Source organism: Somniosus microcephalus, unplaced genomic scaffold (genome assembly GCF_052327205.1).
Source record: "Somniosus microcephalus isolate GS21.2 unplaced genomic scaffold, FLI_Smic_1.0 unresolved_chr1, whole genome shotgun sequence".
NCBI lineage: Eukaryota > Metazoa > Chordata > Chondrichthyes > Squaliformes > Somniosidae > Somniosus > Somniosus microcephalus.
This window is the reverse complement of record NW_028225179.1, coordinates 125048957-125074350: the sequence shown is the minus strand read 5'-3', so window position 1 is coordinate 125074350 and position 25394 is coordinate 125048957. Positions and strand designations below refer to the sequence as shown.

Sequence of the window (25394 nt, the reverse complement as noted above, 5' to 3'; positions counted from 1 at the left end):
CAAACTATAACCCCTGCCCACAGTCTTCGGGTTGTATAATTTTGCCATCCCCATTTGCAACGTTTTATCTTTTCTGCCTCCTACCTCAGCACAACATGTCCTTCTATTCCTCCCTCCCCACCCCCTCCCTGCCTCTGCACCTGCTTAAAATCTCTTACTTTTTCAGCTTTTTCCAGTTCTGATGAAGGGTCCCAGACCTGAAACGTTAGCTGTTTCTCTACGGATGCTGCCTGGCCTGCTGAGTGTTTCCAACATTTTCTGCTGTTATTTCAGATTTCCAGCATCCGCTGTGTTTCGCTATTGTGTTGTAGTCAGGAGCAATGTTGGCCCCTTAAAAACTGAAAGTGGTGATATTGTCAATGATAATAAGGAAATGGCAGACATGTTGAATAATTACTTTGCATCAGTAGAATCATAGAATGGTTACAGCAGGAGGCCATTCGGCCCGTGCCGGCTCTCTGCAAGAGCACTTCAGCTCTTTCCACTCCCCCGCCCTTTCCCCGTAGCCCTGCAAATGTTATTCCTTCAGGTACTTATCCAATTCTCTTTTGAAAGCCAGTATTTACAGTAGAAGAAGAGGATAGCATGCCAGAAATCCCAAGGAAACTAATACTGAATCGGGGACGGGGACTCAATAAAATTAACATAAGTAAAGTAACAGTAATGAAGAAAGTAATGCCACTAAGAGTGACAAATCCCCAGGACCAAATGGTTTCCATCCCAGAATTTTAAAAGAAGTAGGTGAGCACATTGCAGATGCCCTAACTATAATCTTCCAAAGTTCTCTCGATTCAGGAACTGTCTCTTTAGATTGGAAAATTGCACATGTCACTCTGCTATTTAAGAATTGCGAGAGAGGGAAACCAGGGAATTCAGGGAATTATAGACCAGTTAGCCTAACATCTGTTATCAAGATGGTGGACAAGATGGCTGCTTGTCTGGCAGCCCCTTTCTAAGCTGCTCTACTCTTCAACTGTGTCCGTGGTCATCCATTGCCATCCTTTGCCCTTTCTTACCCCAATCTCCTCTCTTCAATTGCTTAAGATACCCTGCCTCTGATAGTGAAGGCATTTCAGCCCAAACTACAAGTTTAAAGCTACCCCTGCATAGTTCACTGCCCATCCCCCAGCATCTTTTGTTCTCACTGAGCTTCAACTGCTGGAACGCTGCTGAAACTTGACCTCTATCCCTGGATTCCTCACGGACAGGACCTCGTTGACTACACGGTTTGACTCAGCGGCTGTGGCGCTGCTTTGCTTTTCAGTCACTTCAAGTCTTAAGCTGTGAAATTCTTTTGTCAAATTGGTTTCCAATCTCCTGGACTTCTCCGGACATCTAGACTAGGTTTCTGCTTTGAACTACATTGGATTACACTATGTTTCTGTACTGGATTACACTGTAAGACTTAACTACTATGTCTCTATCTCTGAAAAGGTAAAAAAGATTGAAAATAACAACAGAAAATGCTGGAAAAACTCAGCAGGCCAGGCAACATCCGTGGAGAGAAAATAGAGTCAACGTTTCGAGTCAAACTCTTTGTCAAGACTGGAGAAGCACAGGAAATGAAATAGATTGAAAGGCCGGGCTGGGAGAGAACAAAAGAGAAATGAAGAGACATTAAGAGGTATTCAAAACGAGACGAGATGGTGATAGGACTAGTGGAGACAAAAGACGGCTCCAGATTAGGTGTGAAATGTGATGGCAGAATGAGAGACAGCTGCCATGTGGGAGAGAGAAAAAAAAAAGGGTGTGTGGGGGGGGGGGGCAAGGGCCAAAACAAAGGTGGGGATAAAAAATAAGTAAAAATGTAATGGGGGCCGAGGTTATGATCTGAAATTGTTGAACTCGATATTGAGTCCGGAAGGCTGTAAAGTGCCTAATCGGAAGATGAGGTGCTGTTCCTCGAGTTTACGCTGAGCTTCCGTGGAACAATGCAAGAGCCCAAGTACAGTGAGGTCTGAGTGGGAATGGAGCGGTGAATTAAAATGACAGGCGACCAGAAGCTCGGGGTCATCCTTACAGACTGAACGGAGGTGTTCTGCAAAGCGGTCACCCAATCTGCATTTGGTCTCCCCAATGTAGAGGAGACCACATCGTGAGCAGCGAATACAGTATACTAGATTGCAAAAAGTACAAGTAAATCGCTGTTTCACCTGGAAGGGGTGTTTGGGGCCCTGGACAGTGGGAAGGGGGAGGTATAAGGGCAGATGTTGCATCTCCTGCGCTTGCACGGGAAGGTGCTACCTGGACTACACTTCCTCCCACCCCACCTCCTGTAAGGACTCTATTCCATTCTTCCAGTTTCTCAGTCTCCACCGCATCTGCTCCGACGATGCCACCTTCCACACCAGTGTTTCCGACATGTCTTCCTTTTTCCTCAACCGAGGATTCCCCTCTACCCTGGTTGACATGGCCCTCGACCGTGTCTGTTCTATCTCCCGCACTTCTGCCCTCACCCCTGCCCCTCCCTCCTGGAACCACGATAGGGTTCCCCTTGTCCTCACCTTTCACCCCACCAGCCTCCACATTCAACGGATCGTCCTCCGCCATTTCCGCCACCTCCAAAGTGATCCAACCACTAAACACATCTTCTCCTCCCCTCCCCTTTCAGCATTCCGTAGGGATCGCTCCCTCCGAGACACCCTAGTCCACTCCTCTATCACCCCCAGCACCACTTCCCCTTCGACCGGCACCTTCCCGTGCAAGCACAGGAGATGAAACACCTACCCTTATACCTCCCCCCTTCCCACTGTCCAGGGCCCCAAACACCCCTTCCAGGTGAAACAGCGATTTACTTGTACTTCTTGCAATCTAGTATACTGTATTCGCTGCTCACGATGTGGTCTCCTCTACATTGGGGAGACCAAACACAGATTGGGTGACCGCTTTGCGGAACACCTCCATTCTGTCTGTAAGGATGACCCCGAGCTTCCGGTCACCTGTCATTTTAATTCACCGCTCCATTCCCACTCAGACCTCACTGTACTTGGGCTCTTGCATTGTTCCACGGAAGCTCAACGTAAACTCGAGGAACAGCACCTCATCTTCCGATTAGGCACTTTACAGCCTCTGGACTCAATATCGAGTTCAACAATTTCAGATCATAACCTCGGCCCCCATTACATTTTTACTTATTTTTTATCCCCACCTTTGTTTTGGCCCTTGCCCCCACCTTTTTTTTTCTCTCTCCCACATGGCAGCTGTCTCTCATTCTGCCATCACATTTCACACCTAATCTAGAGCCGTCTTTTGTCTCCACTAGTCCTATCACCATCTCGTCTCGTTTTGAATACCTCTTAATGTCTCTTCATTTCTCTTTTGTTCTCTCCCAGCCTGGCCTTTCAATCTATTTCATTTCCTGTGCCTTTCCAGTCTTGACAAAGAGTTTGACTCGAAACGTTGACTCTATTTTCTCTCCACGGATGTTGCCTGGCCTGCTGAGTTTTTCCAGCATTTTCTGTTGTTATTTCGGATTTCCAGCATCCGCAGTATTTTGCTATCGTAAAAAAGATTGTATGTCTGCTGAACTGGCTCTACTGGTTTTTCAGCTCTGCTGGCTTGCAGGCAGCAGCTCCACTTGCTGTCCGGTGACTCGTTCTACCGGTTTTCAGCTTTGCTGGTCACTGGTTTATGGTTTTACTTTTTCTCCACCGCTCTGATCTTCAGTGACCTCCAACTTGCGTCAATTTAGCCGTCATCTTTCTGCATCGCTACCGACTCTCATTCCTACAGCAACAACCTCCATCCTCAAACTCTCTACTCTTCAAATAGCTTCTGGACTTCACTCACCTGCTTTGGATAGCGGTTCGTCGATGCTCCGTAGCGGCCCTATCCTGCTTACGTCGGTTTGTCCTTCCAAGGAACATCTGTTTTGACCCAGGTCTCCTTACTATTGTCCTCAACCTATTCCCTGCAACCAGGAAATATGTATTCCATTAATTATTACATTTAATCAGGCCTATGTAACCTGAGCTTTTCCTGTGTCCATTCGCGTGGCAACTTTGGCTGCCGCTCCAGACCCGGGCCATTCCACTTTTTCCCCCTATTTTCCTTTTCTCTCTATTCCTCCCTGACTGCTCTCCTGTCGTCATGCCTCCTTTCATCTCTCCTCTCTCGGATACACTGCCCTCCCAAATCCCTTCCCCAATCCTTCATTACTCTTCGACATTCCTACTCTCCTGCCGCCGTCCCAGGCTTGACTCCCTCTTAGATAAGCCCACAGCTTCCCTCTGTGCCTCTCTTGGCATCCTACGAAGGGCCCATTGAGGCACTCGACAATGCACCTTACGAGCAGCAACCCCAACTGTCCAATCCTACTCTCTCGCCGACCTTCTCACCCAACGCGGCCACTGGGGGAAATTCTTGCCAATCTCCTCCCAATCCAACTCATCCCACCCAGCACTGACCCTATGGATGCTGGCAGTGGGGCAGCCATCACCGACCCTCTTCGCATCTCCCTCCAGAATGTCCGTTCACTTGCAAACAAGACCTTTGCCATCCCTGAGCTTATCGTGGATGACTGCATCGATATCATGGCCCTGACGCAAACTTGGTTGAAGGCTGATGACACCTTACCCTTAAATGAAGCCTCCCCACCTGGCTATACCTTCCACCGCTTGCCCCGCTCAGACCGCCATGTTGGCGGTGTGGCTCTCATCACCAAATCACACCTTAGTCTGTACCCCAATTCCTCCAGGAGTTTCTCCTCGGAGCACCTCACCTTATTCCACCCCTCTCGCCTCCCATTTAAAATTCTTGTTCTCTACCGCCCACCCAAGTACCATAAAAATGTTATTACTGAGATATCTTCACTGTTCTCCTCGCTCAGCCTTTGCACTGAACAACTTCTCATCCTCTGTGATTTCAACCTCCATCTCAATTCATCATGTTCTCTCTCCTCTGAGTTCACTAGCCTCCTATCCTCCCTTAATCTCTCCCTCCATGTAAACTCCCCAACCCATATTCACGGCCACCCCCTCGACCTTGCCATCTCTCGTGGCCTCGCTACTCCCATCGTGTCAATTGCAGATAAGGCCATCTCTGACCATTTCCTCATATCGCTCTCCACCCATATCCATCTTCCCCCCGCCCCCCACCAACCCTACTTCCTTCTGTGTCCGCCCCTGGAAAAAACTTTCTCTCAACTCTCTTACAACTGCACTTATGAAATCTGAACTGTCCAGCCTCTGGCCCTCCATTCACCATGACATTTCTGCAGCTACCAATCTGCTCAACCACACCCTCACCACTATCTTTGATGCCCTAGTCCCTACTAAAACAATTACCCTCTCTCCCCCTGGTACGGCTCTCATCTTAGCTCCCTTAAGTCCAAGGGATGCAAACTCGAACGGATATGGCGGACAACTGGTTTAGCCATTCACTGCCAGATCTGGCTAGACCACATAAAGCACTACCAGGCCCTGCTCTCGTTTGCCAAAATTGCTCACTATTCCAGAATCATTCTGGAAAGCAAAGATAAACCCTGGCTCCTATTCTCTACTGCTAACCGTCTTCTTAAACCTCTCTCCCCTGTCTCCTTCACCCTCACCTCTGATAACAAGTGTGAGGAGCTCATGGACTTCTTTGTCTCTAAGATTGAGACCATCCATTCAGCTGCCTCTGCCACTTCCCTTCCTTCCCTAGCCCACTGGGCCAAAATTCTTCGAAGGTTCCCCCCTGCCCTAGTCCTGAACTCCCATCATTCTCCAGTTTCTCTCCGATCTCCCCTCATGACCTCTCTACGCTCACCTTGTCTATGAGACCCACCTCCTGCTCCCTCGAACCTATTTCCACCAAACTGCTGACCACCCAACTTCCTTTTCTGGCTCCCATGTTAGCTGATACTGTTAACAGGTCTCTCTCCTCAGGTACTGTCCCCTTCTCCCTCAAATCTGCCGCCATCACCCCTCTCCTCAAAAAAACAAACCTTGATCCCTCCGTCCTTGCAAACTACCACCTCATCTCCAACCTCCCTTTCCTCTCAAAAGTCCTTGAACATGTCACCTCCCAAACCCATGCCCATCTTTCCCGCAATTCCATGTTTGAATCCCTCCAATTAGGCTTCCGCCCTTGCCACAGACCCGAAACGGCTCTCATCAAAGTCACAAATGACATCCTTTGTGACTGTGACAAAGGTAAAGTATCCCTCCTCATCCTTCTTGACCTGTCTGCAGCCTTTGACATGGTTGACCATGCCATCCTTCTCCAACGCCTCTCCACCATCCTCCAGCTGGGTGGGACTGCACTCGCTTGGTTCCATTCTTAACTATCTAATCGTAACCAGAGAATCACCTGCAATGGCTTCTCTTCCCGCTCCCGCATCGTTACCTCTGGTGTCCCCCAAGGATCTATCCTTGGCCCCCTCCTATTTCTCATCTACATGTTGCTCCTTGGCGACATCCACATGTACGCTGAGGACACCCAACTCTAACTCACTACCTCTTCTCTTGACCCCTCCACAGTGTCTAAATTGTCAGACTGCTTGTCCGACATACAGTTCTGGATGAGCAAAAATTTTCTCCAATTAAATATTGGAAAGACTGAAGCCATTATTTTCGGTCCCCGCCACAAACTCCGTTCCCTAGCCACCGACTCCATCCCTCTCCCTAACATCTGTCTGAGGCTGAACCACACTGTTCGCAACCTTGGTGTCATATTTGACCCTGAAATGAGCTTCCGACCACATATCCACAGCATCACATAGACAGCCTACTTCCACCTCCATAACATCACCCATCTCCGCCCTTGCTTCAGCTCATCTGCTGCTGAAACCCTCATCCATGCCTTTGTTACCTCTAGACTTGACTATTCCAATGCACTCCTGGCTGGCCTCCCACATTCCACTCACACCAGTGCAGTGCTGAGGGAGTGCTGCACTGTCAGAGGTGCTGTCTTTCGGATGAGACGTTAAACCGAGGCCCCGTCTGCTTTCTGAGGTAAAAGATCCCATGGTACTATTTTGAAGAAGTGCAAGGGAGTTATCCCCGGTGTCCTGGTCAATATTTATCCCTCAAACAACATAACAAAAACAGATTATCTGGTCATTATCACATTGCTGTTTGTGGGACCTTGCTGTGCGCAAAATTGGCTGCTGCATTTCACACATTACAACAGTGACTCCATGTCAAAAGTACTTCATTGACCGTAAAACGCTTTGTGACGTCCGATGGTGGTGAAAGGCGTTATATAAATGCAAGTCTTTCTTTATGTAAACTTGAGGTAATCGAAATTCGGCTGCCTGTGTCCTAACTCGCATCAAGTCCCGTTCGCCCATCATCCCTGTGCTTGCTGACCTACATTGGCTCCCAGTCCAGCAGCGCCTTGATTTCAAAATTCTCATCCTTGTTTTCAAATCTCTCCATGGCCTCACCCCTTCCTATGTCTGTAAACTCCTTCAGCCCCACAACCGCCCCCCCCGCCGAGATATCTGCACTTCTCTAATTCTGCCCTCTTGAGCATCCCTGATTATAATCGCTCAACCTTTGGTGGCCGTGCCTTCTGTTGCCTAGGCCCTAAGCTCTGGAATTCCCTGCCTAAACCTCTCTGCCTCGCTACCTCTCTTTCCTCCTTTAAGACGCTCCTTAAAACCTACCTCTTTGCCCAAGCTTTTGGTCACCTGCCCTAATTTATCTTTATGTGGAGCGGTGTCGAATTTTTTGTCTTAAAATACTCCTGTGCAGTGCCTTCTCCTGTGCAGCGGTTTCGAATGTTTTACTATGTTAAAGGTGCTATAAATACAATTTGTTGTTGTTGTTGGGAAATTGCTGGAGTCTATAGTTAAGGATAGGGTGACTGAACACTTCAAAAAGTTTCAGTTGATCAGAGAGAGCCAGCATGGATTTGTGAGAGGCTGGTCATGCCTGACAAACCTGACTGAATTTTTTGAAGAGGTGACTAAAGTAGTGGACAGGGGAATGTCTATAGATGTTATTTATATGGACTTTATGGCATTTGATAAAGTCCCACGGAAGAGACTGTTCACTAAGGTAGAAGCCCATGGAATTGAGGGCAAATTATTGACCTGGTTAGGAAATTGGCTGAGCAGAAGGAGACAAGAGAGTAGGGTTAATGGGTAGGTACTCAAATTGGCAGGATCTGACTAGTAGTGTCCCACAGGAACCGTGTTGGGGCCTCAAATATTCACAATATTTATTATACTTAGATGATAGCATAGAAAGTCATATATCCAAAACCTAAAAAGGATAGAACAGGGTACTTTCTAAATGGTGAAAAGCTAAACACAGTGGATGTCCAAAGAGACTTGGGGGCTCCAGGTACATCGATCATTAAAATGTCATGAACAGGTACAGAAAATAATCAAAAGGGCGAATGGAATGCTGGCCTTTATATCTAGAGGACTAGAATACAAGCAGATAGAAGTTATGCTGCAAAACCCTGGTTAGACCACACCTGGAGTACTGTCAGCAGTTCTGGGCCCCACACCTTGGTAGGATATATTGGCCTTGGAGGGAGTGCAGCGTAGGTTTACCAGAATGATACTCGGACTGCAAGGGTTAAGTTATGAGGAGAGATTACACAAATTAAGGTGGTAGTCCCTAGAATTTAGAAGGTTAAGGGGTGATCTGATCGAAGTTTTCAGGATATTAAGGGGAACAGATAGGGTAGATAGAGAGAAACTATTTCTGCTGGTTGAGGATTCTAGGACTCGGGGCCTTAGTCTAAAAATTAGAGCCAGGCCTTTCAGGAGTGAAATTAGGAAACACTTCTACACACAAAGGGTGGTAAATGTTTGAAATTTTCTTCTGCAAATGGCAATTGATGCAAGATCAGTTGTTAGTTTTAAATTAGTTTGATGGATTTTTGTTAACCAAAGGTATTAACGGATATGGGCCAAAGGTGGGTATATGGAGTTAGATCGCAGATCACCATGATCATTGAATGGTGGAACAGGCTCGAGAGGCTTAATGGCCTACTCCTCTTCCTATGTTCCTCAGATGAGCCCCATCTGAACTGAGATCAACTTTTCCACATCCCACATCAGCACATCTGTAGCCTCTTTCAGTCTGATTGGCAGTTAGTGACGGTTTTACGCTGTGAGATCACGCCCAGATTTACAAGGAGGAGATACATTTTGTACCTTGAGGAGCTCGGGGGCTTCTTGTATCTACAGCCTCACTTTTAGATCTCTTACCGCTCCTTCAAGAGAAGATATTTCATCAAAGATACTCTTTAAATTGCTCTTCATTTCTTCTAATATTTTATCTGCTTTTTGCTCCAGCTCTGCTTTCATCAGCTCTTCCTTCTCAGACAGGAACTTGTGCATCTTTTCAAACTCAGTGCTGATTTCTCTTCTCAGAGTGTTAACTTGGGCCTGGAACAGATTGAATAGCGAACGGAACAAACAATATTCATAATCCCAGTGTCCCTGGGCTCCGTGTGTCTTCTAAAGACTAAAATTCTTGTATTCATCACACATGCAAAAAGGGTTTGTCATATTCTTTGTCACACTGTATGTCAGACTTCTTTGATTGCCTAACTATATTCATAACAAAACAATAATTCACAACAAGTCACTGTCAACAGAACAATTTAACTAAATTTGAGTGAGTTACAGACTGGAATCAAATCAAGGGGTTCAGATGGTTTATATATAGAATAACTAGCTGAGAGTGCCCGGCGGTGCCGGTTCAAAGTCTGCCCCTGTGCCTTGTTGATTGACATTGCGGGGAAGGAGAGAGAGAGAGAGGTAAGGAGAGAGAGAGAGAGAGAGAGGGAAGGAGAGAGACAGAGAGAGAGAGGGAAGGAGAGAGAGAGAGAGGGAAGGAGAGAGAGAGAGAGAGGGAAGGAGAGAGAGAGACAGAGAGAGAGAGGGAAGGAGAGAGAGAGAGAGGGTAGGATGCACACTGGGTTATTATCTGTCACTCTCCCCCTGTCTAATTTATCAATTGCATCCCCCTCTATATGCACACTGGAATATTATCTGTCACTCCCCGTGTCTAATTTATCAATTATTATCTGTCACTCTCACTCTGTCGAATTAATTAATTGCTTCCCCCTCTATTTACACACTGGATTATTATCTGTCACGCTCCCCCTGTCTAATTGATCAATTGCATTCCCCTCTATTTGCACACTGGATTATTAGCTGTTACTCTCCCATGTCTAATTTTGTATTTTTTTTATTTTTTCAACTTTGAAATAACTTTAATGGTAGCAGATTTGTACAGATTAATCTTTCTTTGCAGCTGCCTTTCTCATTGCTGCCAGCACATTGCTGAGTTCTTCTCTCTTCCTCTTGGCACGGATGTGGGTACCAACTTGCTTTTTGATGAATTTGAGTGCACGCTTGTCTTTAGAGACCTTCAGCAATTCCATTGCACGCCTTTCATAGGGGGCAAAACCACATACCTCAAGGATCAGACCTCTGACAAACTTGGTGTGCTTGGTCAGGCGCCCTCTTGTGCGGCACTGCCTTGGGCTGGTCTCATTCTTGGTGACGGGGTGTGTCGCCTGCTGTGCGCGCACCCTGTGCCTGTCCCATGTGTGCGTGACGTCCCTTCCGGCTGACGCCGTCGCCCCAGGTGACGCCAGCTTCCGCTCGGCTCCGTCCCGCCCCGCCAACCTTTACCAAGATGGCGGTGATGGCCCGCTCCGCCCCGCCAGCCTTTACCAAGATGGCGGCGATGGCTCCGCTCAGCTCCGTCCCGCCAGCATTTACCAAGATGGCGGCGATGGCTCCGCTTGGCTCCGTCCCGCCCCGCCAGCTTTTACCAAGATGGCGGCAATCGCGGGCCGCTGGTTTGGAATTGGGCCCAGCGGTGCGGGCGGTGCCTAGCTCAGGCGTGGCTGATGAGGAGAGGCCGAGGCTTCGAGGTTTCGAGGCCTGAGGCCTGCAGGCAGCTCATCCACCGCCGAGGGGGGGAAAGCCCGAGACCCCGGCGCGTGGCCGCAAACGGACCCGAGCCCCGGGACCAGGCCGAGGGGGGGAAATCCCGAGTCCCTGGCCCGCGGCCGCAAAGGGAGCCGAGCCCCGGGACCGGGCCGAGGTGGGGAAAGACCGAGTCCCCGGCCCACGGCCGCAAACGTTAAAAGAGCTTACCTACAGGGTTCAGCTGGGTATCCGTTATCTTAAAATGCCTCATAAAACATTAAATGCGAACTTAGCGTATCATGCACTCCTTTGCAAATTGATTTTTTTTTCTTTTAAAACCAACTTTTTTTTTGCTGGAAATCTATATTTCATATCATTTAATCCCCATCTGCGTCATTTCTGGCATTGCCTCCAGTGGTTAATGTGTCAATACTAATGAATCAACAATTTCCTCAACTCCATTACCATTTTTTTAGCTTGAGGCCCGGCAGGTGTTTAATGGCCGCCACTCAGTTCCCGCTCCCGCACTAACGGCAGTTTGAATGATTAGGCCCTGCCCACCTCATAGGATTGGTCAACCATCACGTCACTCAACGCTAATGAGCGGTAGGATTGGTCAACCGCTAATGAGTGGATTTTTGAATGTTTTTTGTATACTGTCCAAACAATTTTTGTCTGACCAAAATGTAAATATGCCTATGAGACTCCCCTAATCATAAGCTTTCTTTTGATATAACATATGTGTAGGTATGCTCTATAACTTTTGAGTGTATAGCGGACAGACAGACAGACAGACAGACAGACGGACGGATCCTTTTACATATATATATAGTTGAATGAATACCCGGGAGTGAGTTACAGGCTAGAATCTAATCGAGGGATTCAAATGGGTTATGTATAGAATAATGGATACCTGGGACTGAGGTACTGGCTGGAATCTAATCGAGGGGTTTAGATGGACTCTATATAGAATAATGGATTCCCTGGAGTGAGTTACAGGCTGCAATCTAATCGAGAGGTTCAGATGGTTTATATGTAGAATTATGGATACCTGGGAGTGAGTTGCAGGCTGAAATCTAATTGAGGGGTTCGGTTTGTTTATGTATGCAGTTATGGATCTTCAGGAGTGAGTTACCAACCGGAATTTGAGGGCGGATTTTCCCAGCTCCAAGGAGGCACGTTTGGAGACGGGACTGCTGGGAAAATGTGAAAAATTGGGAGCGGGTCCCAACCCCGCTCCCTATCCGCTCCGAACCATCTTCCTGGGAGGCGGGTCCCCGACTCGCACAGGGACCCATCTCCTAGCAGCGGGAAGGGGATTAACAGGTAGTTAAGAGGCTTTTCCCCATTTTTAGCCTGCCAGGGTCAGCGAGGTGAGCTGTGGGTCTGCTGCAGTGTAAGTGTGCAAATGACAGCTGCAGAGGTAGTGTGATGACTGCAATGGTGCACAGGTACGTATGACAGGTGAGAGAATGTAGTGAGAAATATTTTTATTCTGTTTATATGTATCTGCAGGTGACAAGATTTGATGTTTCTTTGTAGCCTCATCTGATCGGGAGAATTGACAGCTGGCTTCTGCAATCTCGCATGCAGCTGCCATCTGTTTTCTCCTAAGGAGAGAGTCATTGGTGAGCCTGGGTGCAAGGGCTTACCTTTGGACAGTGATTGTCATTGCGTTTGACAGCATCTCTGTCAAAAAATTATTGGGCCTGTCACTTTAACAAAACCGGCAGATGAAGCGTCATGCACTGACATCATCTGACATCGGCTTTCCCTTAATTGGCCGGCAAGCCCATAGGGCGGGCTTAACATGGCCAATCAGGGGAAAATAGCGTCAGGTCGTCAGACGTCGCTGGGGGCGGGACTGAAATCCGAAACCCAGCAGTCCCGCCTCGAACGCGCATCCGCAGGTAAGATCGCGGTCTGGGTGTTCCAAGAGATGTAGTTAAGGAGGAGCAGTGTGAAATATTAGATGAGATAAACATAGTGTGAGAGTAAGTATTAGGGGATTTAGCTTCTTTGGAAGTAGGTAAATCACTAGGCCCGGATGAAAATGGGATAAAGGGACAGACCGAGTAATTACAGGCCAGTCAGCCTAACCTCAGTGTTGGGAAAATTGTTGGAAAAAATTCTGAGGGACAGTATTAATCGCCATTTAGAAAGGCACGGATTAATCAAGGACAGTCAGCATGGATTTATTTAGGGAAGGTTGTGTCTGACTAACTTGATTGAATTTTTTGAAGAGGTAATAAGGAGGATTGATGAGGGTAGGACATTTGATGTAGTCTATATGGATTTTAGCAAGGCCTTTGACAAGGTCCCACATGGCAGACTGGTCAGAAAAGTAAAAGCCCATGAGATCCAAGGGAAAGTGGCAAGTTGGATCCAAAATTGACTCAGTGGCATGAAGCAAAGGGTAATGGTCGACGGATGTTTTTGTGACTGGAAAGCTGTTTTCAGTGGGGTTCCGCAGGTCTCAGTACTAGGTCCCTTGATTTTTGTGGTATACATCAATGATTTAGACTTCAATGTAGGGGGCATGATTAAGAAGTTTGCAAATGATACAAAAATTGGTCGTGTGGTTAATAGTGAGGGAGAAAACTTTAGACTGCAGGAAGATATCAATGGACTGGTCAAGTGGGCAGAAAAGTGGAAAATGGAATTCAATCTGGAGAAGTGTGAGGTAATGCATTTGGAGAGGGCTAACAAGGCAGGGAACACACAATAAATGGTAGGATACTGAGAAGTGTATAGGAACAGAGGGACCTTGGAGTGCATGTCCATAGATCCCTGAAGGTAGCAGGACAGGTAGATAAGATGGTTAAGAAGGCATAAGGGATACTTTCCTTTATTAGCCGAGGCATAGAATACAAGAGCTGGGAATTTATGCTTGAACTGTATAAAACACTAGTTAGGCCACAGCTAGAGTACTGTGTACAGTTCTGGTCGCCACATTACAGGAAAGATGTGATTGCACTAGAGAGGGTGCAGAGGAGATTTACGAGGATATTGCCAGGACTGGAGAATTTTAGCTATGAAGAAAGATTGGATAGGCTGGGGTTGTTTTCTTTAGTACAGAGGAGGCTGAGGGGAGATCTAATTGAGGTGTATAAAATTATGAGGGGCCTAGATAGAGTGGATAGGAAGGACCTATTTCCCCTAGCAGAGAGATCAATAACCAGGGGCCCTAGATTTAAAGTAATTGGTAGAAGGATTAGAGGGGAGTTGAGGAGAACTTTGTTCACCCAGAGGGTGGTGGGGGTCTGGGACTCACTGCCTGAAAGGGTGGTTGAGGCAGAAACCCTCATCACATTTGAAAAGTACTTGGCTATGCACTAGAACCTGTAAGGCTATAGACGAAGAGTTGGAAAGTGGGATTCGGCTGGATAGCTCTTTTTCGGCTGGCACAGACAGGATGGGTCGAATGGCCTCCTTCAGTGCAGTAAATTTCTATGATTCTACGAACTGAGATATTCAGGTGGGTCACACTGACTCTGGAATTCTGCTTATAATCTTGGGGCTGGCTAGTTAGGGATTGTCCTAATTGTCACAGTTGTACAAGACTGTAAGATATTCAATTAGGAGAGGGAGTAATTGTCACACATAAACTCATTTAGAAAGGAATCAACTAGCAGCAGGCATTTGGGATATTATGGGAATCAAACAACGTACTGTCTACGATTTTGAAAACAATGTCAATTTATAGACGGTCCCTCATGCTGAAGTCCAGGTGGCAGCCTGCAGTGTGCTGGGACAGAAAGCTCTTAATTCAGTAAAACTCTCTCTCACTGTGTTAAACGCTCAGTCAGTCAGTTACGAACAGAGGGTACTTTACACAAACCCCAGAGGACACGCCACTACCTTTATCTGTGCGATCACATCCTCCTCTTCTCTTTTACATTGAAGAGCAAGATCCATTTGCTTTTGCAGAAACTCCAATGACTTTTCCAATTTTTCCTAAGAGACAAAAACGCATCAGCGTTTGAAACAGAAAACATTCCCTGTATTCCTGACAATGATGCGCAATGTTAGAAAAGGGAATAGGAAACATTCCCTGTGTCTCTGACCGTGGTACAGTGTTAGAACAGGGCAGGGAGAGACAGACTGTGAATTATTCACTAACAAGGGAGCTCGGGCAGTGAACTGCTGCCAGTTTATGAGCCGCCAGAGACTCAGATTATTAGCACAAAGAGTGAATGAAATACACGGGCTCCTAAAGTTCGACTGTTCTATGATAACTAAACGTTCACATATAAAATACAATACTGTCAATGAATAATTATAATTGTGATTTACATGTTGGCAGTCTGTGCTGAATTTAGGGATTCAGGGATTTAGGGCAGTGCAGCAACCGAAGAAGAAAGAGTCAAATTGGACCCCTCCGGAGGGTCGCTGCCCTAAGCTTGACATGTATGCTCAAGCTGTCAGGAGATGCATCAACGCCAGATTCATCAGCCGCACTCACAGGACAGTCCAGAATGTCACCCGAGCACAACGCAACGCCATCCACGCTCTCAAGACCAACCGCAACATCGTCATCAAACCAGTAGACAAAGGAGGTGCCATCGTCATACAGAACAGAACGGACTATTGCAAAGAAGTATACCGACAACTGGACAACCAGGAACACTACAGACAGTTACCCGCAGATCCGACCAAAGAACACACCCGCCAACTCAACAGACTGATCAAAACCTTCGATCCAGACCTTCAAAGCATCCTACATGCTCTCATCCCACGTACTCCCCGCGTGGGAGACTTCTACTGCCTCCCAAAGATACACAAAGCCAACACACCTGGACGTCCTATCGCATCATGCAACGGAACCCTGTGTGAGAACCTCTCTGGATATGTCGAGGGCATCCTGAAACCCATCGTACAGGGAACCCCCAGCTTCTGTCGCGACACTACAGACTTCTTACAGAAGCTCAGCACCCACGGACCAGTTGAACCAGGAACACTCCTCGCCACGATGGACGTCTCGGCACTCTACACCAGTATCCCCCACGATGACGGCATCGCTGCGACAGCCTCAGTACTCAACACCAACAACAGCCAATCTCCAGACGCCATCCTACAACTCATCCGCTTCATCCTTGACCACAATGTCTTCACCTTCGACAACCAGTTCTTTACCCAAACACACGGAACAGCCATGGGGACCAAATTCGCACCCCAATACGCAAACATCTTCATGCACAAGTTCGAGCAAGACTTCTTCGCTGCACAGGATCTCCAACCAACGCTATACACCAGATACCTCGACGACATTTTCTTCCTATGGACCCACGGTGAAGAATCACTGAAAAGACTACACGATAACATCAACAGGTTCCATCCCACCATCAAACTCACCATGGACTACTCCTCAGAATCAGTCTCATTCCTGGACACACGAATCTCCATCAAAGACGGACACCTCAGCACTTCACTCTACCGCAAGCCCACGGACAACCTCACGATGCTTCACTTCTCCAGCTTCCACCCTAACCACGTTAAAGTAGCCATCCCCTATGGACAAGCCCTGCGAATACACAGGATCTGCTCAGACGAGGAGGAATGCGATGGACACCTACAGACACTGAAAGACGCCCTTGTAAGAACGGGATATGACGCTCGACTCGTCGATCGACAGTTCCGACGGGCCACAGCGAAAAATCGCATAGACCTCCTCAGAAGACAAACACGGGACACAACCAACAGAGTACCCTTCATCGTCCAGTACTTCCCCGGAGCGGAGAAACTACGCCATGTTCTTCGCAGCCTTCAACATGTCATCGATGACGACGAACACCTCGCTAAGGCCATCCCCACGCCTCCACTACTCGCTTTCAAACAGCCACCTAACCTCAAACAGACCATCGTTCGCAGCAAATTACCCAGCTTTCAGGAGAACAGCAACCACGACACCACACAACCCTGCCACAGCAACCTCTGCAAGACATGCCAGATCATCAACACAGATACCATCATCACACGTGAGGACACCACCCACCAGGTACATGGTACATACTCATGTGACTCGGCCAACGTTGTCTACCTCATACGTTGCAGGAAAGGATGCCCCAGAGCATGGTACATCGGCGAGACCATGCAGACACTGCGACAACGGATGAACGGACACCGCGCAACAATCACCAGGCAGGAGTGTTCCCTCCCAGTCGGGGAACACTTCAGCAGTCAAGGACATTCAGCCTCCGATCTTCGGGTAAGCATTCTCCAAGGTGGCCTTCGAGACACACGACAACGCAAAATCGTCGAGCAGAAACTGATAGCCAAGTTCCGCACCCATGAGGACGGCCTCAACAGAGATCTTGGGTTCATGTCACGCTATATGTAACCCCACCTGATGCAGGGTCATCCAGACTCGAGTCGACATTGGCTTGTTCTCTCTACACAGATGCGGCCGGACCTGCTGTGATTTCCAGCCAAAAAAAATGTTTTTTGTCTGGTTTTTTGTTTTTCATACAGACATCAGCATCTGCAATATTTGACCCCTTGTGACCCCACCTCATTGTTCTTTGATGTAATGTTTCCCTGACTGACCTGTTTGGACACCATTCACACCTTTGACTGCTGTGATTATCTCTCTGCCGAGGTGTGATAAATGGCAGTTGGAAAGGTTACCTGTAAACATCTGACATGATTCTCTGACTATATAAGCTGTGTCTTTATGCATTTCTCCACTTCACCTGAAGAAGGAGCAGCGCTCCGAAAGCTTGTGATTTCAAATAAAGCTGTTGGACTATAACCTGGTGTTGTGTGACTTCTTGAATTTAGGGTGAAGGATCTTCCTGTTGTATGTGTATAAAATTAATTAAATTCAATATCCAGCAGTCATTACCTGAGGGTGTGTTTAAAGGTGATACAGGTACAGATTGTGTTTCACATTAAATCAGTGCCGGACATGCAGAGAGTTCAGTGAACTATCACCTGGTATTTCTGGGTGGCCTCCTTTATAGGGATCACATTGTGAGTTTGATGCTCTGAGCTCCAGCAGTCCACACAGATCGCCTTCTGCTCCTCTTCACAGAACATCTTCAGACTCTCCCCGTGTTCCTCGCAGTAAAACTCCTCCTCCCGCTGTGTCACCTTCACCTTCAGCAGTCTGAGCTGCTCAGCGATGTTGCCCAGGGTCCGAGCGGGTCTGGTGTTCCTCTGGGCGAAGACCTGCCGACACTGGGGGCAGGAGACAGCTCCCGGGACCATCTCCCAACTCCGAGAGATGCAGGATCTGCAGAAGTGATGCCCACATTCCAGGGACACCGGGTCGGTGAACATTCCAGGCAGATGGGACAGGTCAGTTCATGTGTTAAATCTGCAGACGCCATCTCGGTCTCTCTGCTTCCCTGTCTAGTGCTTTCACTGTTAACTCTTGGTCGGTGCTGCACTTCCTGGATTTCACTTCACGTGACCAGAAACAAACTCAGACTAAACATGGATGTTGACACCCACAGCGAATCCATTGAAAACTGGTTAAATAATATTTATATTTATTTGTGTATAGTGTGCATTTTATAATTATATCAAATGGCAGTTTATTGTGGGCATTTATCTGGTGTTTTAATTCTTAGGATGTTGGCAAGGCTGGCACCTACTTGACCATCTCAATCCGATCAACCTCAGGCTGGCTCAGCACTGTAGCTGTCAGCCAGTGCTGCCATTTGCTTTTGGCATGTCTGTGAATTACCACAAATGCATCCTAGTGACGTACACCCACGACCTGTGTCGTTGTTTGAAGCCTGTTAACTTAGCACGTGGACATAACCATGTCAACGTTTGGATGGACAGACCATTTACATTTGTTGTGGTGAAAATAAATTCACATCTAAATCGTGTAAAAGTAAAAAGATGCAGTTTATTATCAGAGCTCTGGGAGAAGAGTCTCGGACCCCGCGGTCTGTGCGAGCACCTTCTCGTTCTCTCTTGGTTGGTACAGCTTTTTATTCTATTTTCATCCAATCACATTGTATTACAATAATCACCTGATCACATTGTATTACAATAATCACCTGATCACATATGGATTCTTTTCAGTATTAGTAAAGGTTGGTTACATCTTACTATGCCTTTGGTCACAGGTCAAATTCCCATGACCCCTATATTCTGCTGTGTCTACAATTTTTAGCTAAAGCAGCATATTCCTTATCGCTTATGCAAAACGCACATATTCTGTCTGGTCCCATAACTGCGTCTTATCTTGGTTTTTCGAAGCTTCTCACATTGTTCTTTGTTTAGTTTCGCCTCTTTACGTAAGTCAATTTTTATTGTGATATTTCTTATCTTATTCACTTTCACATGACTCCACTCCTTTGTTCTGAGTTTAATTTTGCTGGCATCACTTAATTAGTGGTCACCTCGGCTGTCCGAATTCTGAGGGTTCAATTTAACCCCTTCAATACAATAGCTAATTAATCCTCCCCTGCAATGATTTTGGCGGTTAGGCCTCGTGACCCTTCTTGGTCTGCAACACTGGGCTGCAGGTCATAGGTTACAGTATCAACAACTCGTTTGTAACTGAGCCCATTCTTTCTGTTCTGTTTCTTATCTCTGCCACCTGGATTATGACGTCTGGTTCTACAGGCTGCCAGACCATAGTTGCTAGGCTGAGGTTTCTTTAATAATCTATGCAAGCCATTTTGTTTCTTTGTTACTAGCTGACATTTTATTAAATCTTTCTCACACTTCAGCATTAGCTGTGTGTAGCTTGGTGGCTATGCCTTATCTTATTCTTGTAAGGCTCCATTGTATAAAGTCCTTGAGTTGGGCAGACATTTTATCGCCACCTGGCTTCTCCTCAGCCCTTAGTGATTTCGCACATAACCCCTTTCTCTTTCCTTTGTAGTTTGTTTGCTCTGCATTTTAAACACTGAGAGGATTTGCTTTTAACCCTTTCACTTTGGTGCAGTGATATCTTGGAATCCAGCTTGACAAATCTTTGACAAACATACCAGCAAATCGAGGGTGAGTGCAGAGAGCTTGTGAAACTGAGTCCATTAAAGTCATCCCACATGGGTTAGAATTGTGGCGAGCAGCTTTCTGAGGACTCTGATCCTACATAATCAACATTTGGGTTCAAACTCCTGGACCGTTGATATAAGTTCAATAACCAAGCTCTCTGGTCCCTATTCAGTGCACGGCCCACATCAACGCCGACTTCTGAAAGTTTGGGGGCAAAATCCGGTTCGGCCTCAGCTGGATAATTGTGTCGAATTCTGGGCACCACACTTCAGGAAGGGTGTCAAAGCCCTGGAGAGGAGAATTACTGGAATGGGACCAGGGATGAGGAACTTCAGTTACGTGGAGAGACTGGAGAAGATGGGATTGTTCTCCTCAGAGCAGAGAATGTTAAAGGGAGATTAATTAGAGGTGTTCAAAATCATGAAGGGTTTTGATAGAGTAAATTTGGAGAAACTGTTTCCACTGATAGGAGAGGAAGGTAATTGCCAGAAGAGCCAGAGGTGCGATTAGGAGAATTTTTTTTTACGCAGCGAGTTATTATGATCTGGAACGCGCTGCCTGAAAGGGCGGTGGAAGCAGATTCAACAATAACTTTCAAAAGTAAATTGGATAAAAACTTGAAGGGGAGAAAATTGCAGGGCAATGGGGAAAGGGCAAGGGAGTGAGTCTAATCGAATAGCTTTTTCAAAAAGCCGGCACAGGCACGATGGGCCGAATGGCCTCCTTTTGTGCTGTCAGATTCTATGGGGGAGAAATTTGTGTTCACCGGCAAAGTTGCCGATGTCACCGTCAACTGAAGTTAACGGCCGCTGAAAATGGCCGCAACACTAACGGAGAAAAATTGGTCTGGGGAGGCATGGAGATTGGTGGTACAGCACTTACCTTCCGTGCAAAGCCGTCCTGGTGGCATTGCTGGAGGGATCCACGACGAAGTTTGTGTGCAGGTGCAGCGTTCGCGATTCCGCACAGCCTCTGGAATCGAGGCTGTGGAGCTCGCAGGGAATTGTGGGTAATGAAGAGGTCTGAGTATTGAAGGGGCCATGCACTCAGAAGTAATACAAATTAAAATAAAGTGAAACAATGCAGTTTTCAGCATTTAAAAAAATATAACATTAAAAAGAAGTCCCAAATGTGAATATTCAGCTCTTAAAGCTTTCTAACCTCAACAAGTTGGAAAACTGCCTCAGCACTAACACACCCAGCTCTACCACACTACCGCATCTCTTCAGCCGTCCACTGTCTCTAAATTGTCAGACTACTTGTCAGACATCCAGTACTGGATGAGCAGAAATTTCCTCCAACTAAATATTGGGAAGACCGAAGCCATGTTCTACCCTACATAAACTTGAGGCCATTCAAAACTCATTTACCCGTGTCCTAACTCGCACCAAGTCCCATTCACCCTATCTCTGTATCTCCTCCAGTTCCACAATCCCCCGAGATATCTGCGCTCCTCTAATTCTGGCCTCTTGAGCATCCATGATGTTAATCGCTCCACCACTGGTGGCTGTGCCTTCAGCTGCCTAGTCCTAAGCTCCAACAACAAATGTGGAAAGCTCATGAACTTCTTTGTATTGAAGATCAGTTCCACGGCCTCTGCTGCTTCCTCCCAATCTCTTGCTGACCAAGCCAAACCTCACTGCAGAATTCCCCCTTGCCCTAGCCTCGTGTCTTTCTCTAGTTTCTCTCCTCATGCCCTCTCCAAGCTCCTCCGTGACTCACCTCATGCTCCCTTTGACTCCTATCCCTCTAGACTGCTGACCACCAAACCTCCCATCCTGGCCTCCAGACCAGCTGACATTGTGAACAGTTCTCTCCCCTCAGGCACCGTCCCCTCGAGTCAGCAGAGAGTGTGGGTCAGGGAGTGCTTGCCGACAGCCCAATGAGGATTCTTAATTCTTCCCCTTCACCCTCGCTCACTCTGTAGCAGGCGAGCACATCTGCCCACCAGTGACAGGCCTCTCGCTGTATTTGCACTGGGACTGTGTGTAGGACCACATCAAGCAGCACCTGGGAGTGCTTGGTGCTGCTGCTGGTTGCCCCCAGTGGGAAAGTGTTCATTCCCCCGTCACTTAACAGCCTCCAGGCTGATGGGGCATTAAACCTGGGAGAGCTTGACCCGGGGATTGGAGCAGAAAGTAAACCCCATTCCACTGCACTGACGATCCTCACTGTGAAGAGCACAAACAGGGAGATAAAGGAAGAAAGTATCAAGGGAAGGTCATCAAGGTCAGGTGGCCCATGAACAGGTGCCCCTTCCCTCTGGTATTGGTCCCAAGCCATTTTCCCTCTGCTCTCCGATGATTGAAGAATCTGCCCAATTGAGAGGTTTAAGGTGATTAAACGATTTGATGGGGTAAAGAGAGAGAAACTATCTCCTCTGGTGGGGGAGTCCAGAACAAGGGTCATGACCTTCAAATTAGAGATAGACCATTCAGGGGTGATGTCAGGAAACACTTCTTCACACAAAGAGTAGTGTCAATCCGGAACTCTCGCCCTCAAAATGCTGTTGAGGCTGGAGGTCAATGGAAAGTTTCGAAACTGAGATTGATAGATTTTTCTTCGTTAAGAGTATTAAGGGTTGCAGAACCAAGGCTGGTAGATGGAGTTAAGATACAGATCAGCCATGATCCAATTGAATGGTAGAACAGGCTCAAGGGGCTGAATGGCCTCCTCCTGTTCCTAATTCTTTCTACTACTTCCCTGACTCAACAATCATCACACCCAGTGTCAGTCCAGTCTACAAGTCAAACATTTATTAAAGGGTGAAAATATAAACAGATTCACAACTAATTGTTATGAAGCTGGACACAGTTATCACAATTCAGGAGATCATTCTACTTCATTATATTCCAGCACAATGTGTCTGGGTCACAGTAGATTGAGACAGGGACAGAGAGATGGGTAGAGGCACTGAGCTAACTTAGTGTACAGTCTAACAGCAAACACCCTCACCCACCGGCAGTACACGGCCAAGGATCGGGGCAACGTGGGCTGCTCGGGCAGTGGGTAAGGCTGCTCACCACGGCCGTGACCTCAGAAAACATGTCCCACTGTGTTAACGAGTGAGCAGTGTGAGTGGTTCAGAGTTTGTGCCATTCTTATTACTACACGGACTAAAGATGGGATAGAGTTTCTCGGTGAAAGTGTCAGTGAAAGTGTACAGGTGAGACATGTCTTCAGCATTGTAATATGACACCTGTCCTCCCTCATAGTCCAGGTAAACTCCCAGCTTCCGGGGTTTCACTTCCAGATGGGAGATGACGTCTGGTATTTTCAATGATCTGTACTCAGAAAGCCGGCCGATGACCCAATATCCATTCTCAGTTGAAGATATGATGTCTCCCTTCCTGTTGACAGACTCTCTGCAGACACCCACAATCCAGTGAGTCTTGTTTCCAAGACCCACCTCCCAGTAGTGTCTTCCTGATGTGAAACTCATTGAGCTCAAAACATTGAAGTGTTTTTCAAATCTTTCTGGCTGATCAGGAAGGTCTTGCTTCTTATTCGCCCACCTCACACTGGTCAGATCCTGGGACAAGATGAGTTGTTTGCTTGCCGTCACTGGGTCCAGGGTGAGAGATGCTGGGACTGAAACAAAACATGAATGGGAAGCTGTTACTATCAGAAAACCAGGACTGGATCACGAGAGGTGTACAGACAGTGATGGGCCATCACCACTTTCCTCAGCCCAGGAACTGTGGAGCCCCAGGGACAGGGCATCTGAAGAGATTTCTCACCTTTGAACCCTCACCGTTCCCTCAGCCCTATTTACACAGCGCAGGTTTTCATCAATCTATTTATAATAAAGATCTCGCTCCAGGACAAGGCCTCATTGACCAGAAGCTGTAGGATCTCAGTCTCCCTCCCTGAGCCCAGCCTGCTGTATTCTGGCACTTTTGGGGCAGTGGTGACGACCTTTCTAATGGCTGAATGGGACTGAAGAGGCGACAGTTCTATTTCCGTCTACACAGCAGCCAATGGTGAGCCTGGAAACATGGTCATTTATTCTATGGGTGGAACCACGGAGCGAAACTTGAGCTCATCCAAAACTCTGCTGCCCGTTTCCTAAATCACACCAAGTCCCGTTCACCCATCACCTCTTGTGCTCGTTGTCCTACATTGGCTCCCGGTCCAGCATTGCCTCAAATTTAAAATTCTCATCCTTGTGTTCAAATCCCTCCAAGGCTTCACCCCTCCCTATGTGTAATCTCCTCCAGCCCTACAACCCTCCGAGATCTCCGCCAGGACAACAGGGAGAGCTCCTTGCTCTTCTTCAAACTAGTGCCATGGGATCATTAACCTCCACCTGAGAAGGTGTAAAGTCTCTTCCGAAGGACGGTATCTCCGACAGTGCAGCACTCCCTCAGTTCTTAACTGGAGTGTCAGCCTGGATTTTTGCACTCAGGACTCTGGGTTTGGACTTGAACCCACAACATTCTAACCAGGGACGAGATGCCACGGCTGACACCTAAATATTCCCACCCGCAACTCCACTCACACATGAAAGGAGTGATCCTTGGGGAAAATTCAGCTCCAAATAGCAGAGGATGACTTCAGTTGGCTGAATAAAATGGCTGCTCATATTGATCTGTGCCTTAAACGTACTTGGTAGCAGGCGACCAGAGGAACTCTCTCGGAAAATGTGTCTGTGAGTTGTGATATGTTGAACTTTGACCTGCCCCTTACAAGGCAAATGATGGACCTGAGGAAGAGCCAAAGGTGAGGTCTCCCTTAGCTGGGAGTTCCCAGTCCTTGGCCTTGGAAGGGGACATGATGTAGTCATGGCGGCTGGTACACCGAGTGAGGGAAGTGTATCAACCTCCATAAGGGTGCACGTGGGCCCCACCAGTGGCCTGGTAAGCCGATCAGAAGAGTGCCGAGGTCAGGTGATGTCCCTCAGTAGCAGATCCCTCCATACACTGACTATCATTAAATACAGGTTGTTTAACTTGGTGGGAGAAAGGTCCCCAATAATATACAGAGAACAACACCTGGTGTCATCCAATGTATTAAACGTCATTAGTCACATGGATAACAGTGGGGAGAAGGTGATATACAGAGAGTGATACCTGGTGAAATCACTGCTCTCATTTCCCTCCACACCTCGACGTATTTGAATGGTCCGCCAACTATATCCACAGGTAGCTCAGCGGAGACAGCTCCAGGATTGTGAACCTCGATCTCACACCTGTAAAAACAGGGCTGGGGATCAGTCCGTGTTCGAGAGAGAGCAGCGATCAGATCACAGAACGGCTTCTTTAAATCTGCTTACCTGGTCAAAAGGGCATCAATATCCTGAGGGGAAAGGAACAGAAGAAACGTTACTGGATCAGATTAAAGAGCTGCTGCTACAAATCTCATGGGGAAATTATAAAGAGAGACAGAATCTGGACACCAAGGAATCAATCAGAAAAGGACTTTTCCTTTTCTTTCGGTGCTGGAGAATGGAAGACCAGGGTGTAAACAGCATGCAACCCCCAGCCCAAGACTTTGTTTCCATTAACACTGATATGGAGCTCCAAGGAAGATGATGTAAATGTGTATTTTCCAGTTTTGATCCCCAGCGTCAGCACCAAGCGCTCCCAGGGTCACGAACAGC

General features: G+C 47.3%; 1 protein-coding gene across 1 annotated transcript in view; it reads right to left on the bottom strand.

Annotated features, from left to right (window-relative positions):
- Positions 1–18669: 18669 nt before the first annotated feature.
- Positions 18670–25394, bottom strand: part of LOC147095808 (zinc-binding protein A33-like) — an 8186-nt gene continuing 1461 nt past the window's right edge. Inside the window, exons 2-3 of the mRNA XM_085973721.1 lie at positions 24865–25062; positions 18670–23383 (exon numbers count right to left, since the gene is read on the bottom strand). Coding sequence (XP_085829847.1) covers positions 22851–23383; positions 24865–25062 — 731 coding nt within the window. The 3' untranslated portion in view covers positions 18670–22850. The remainder of the gene's footprint in view (positions 23384–24864; positions 25063–25394) is intronic.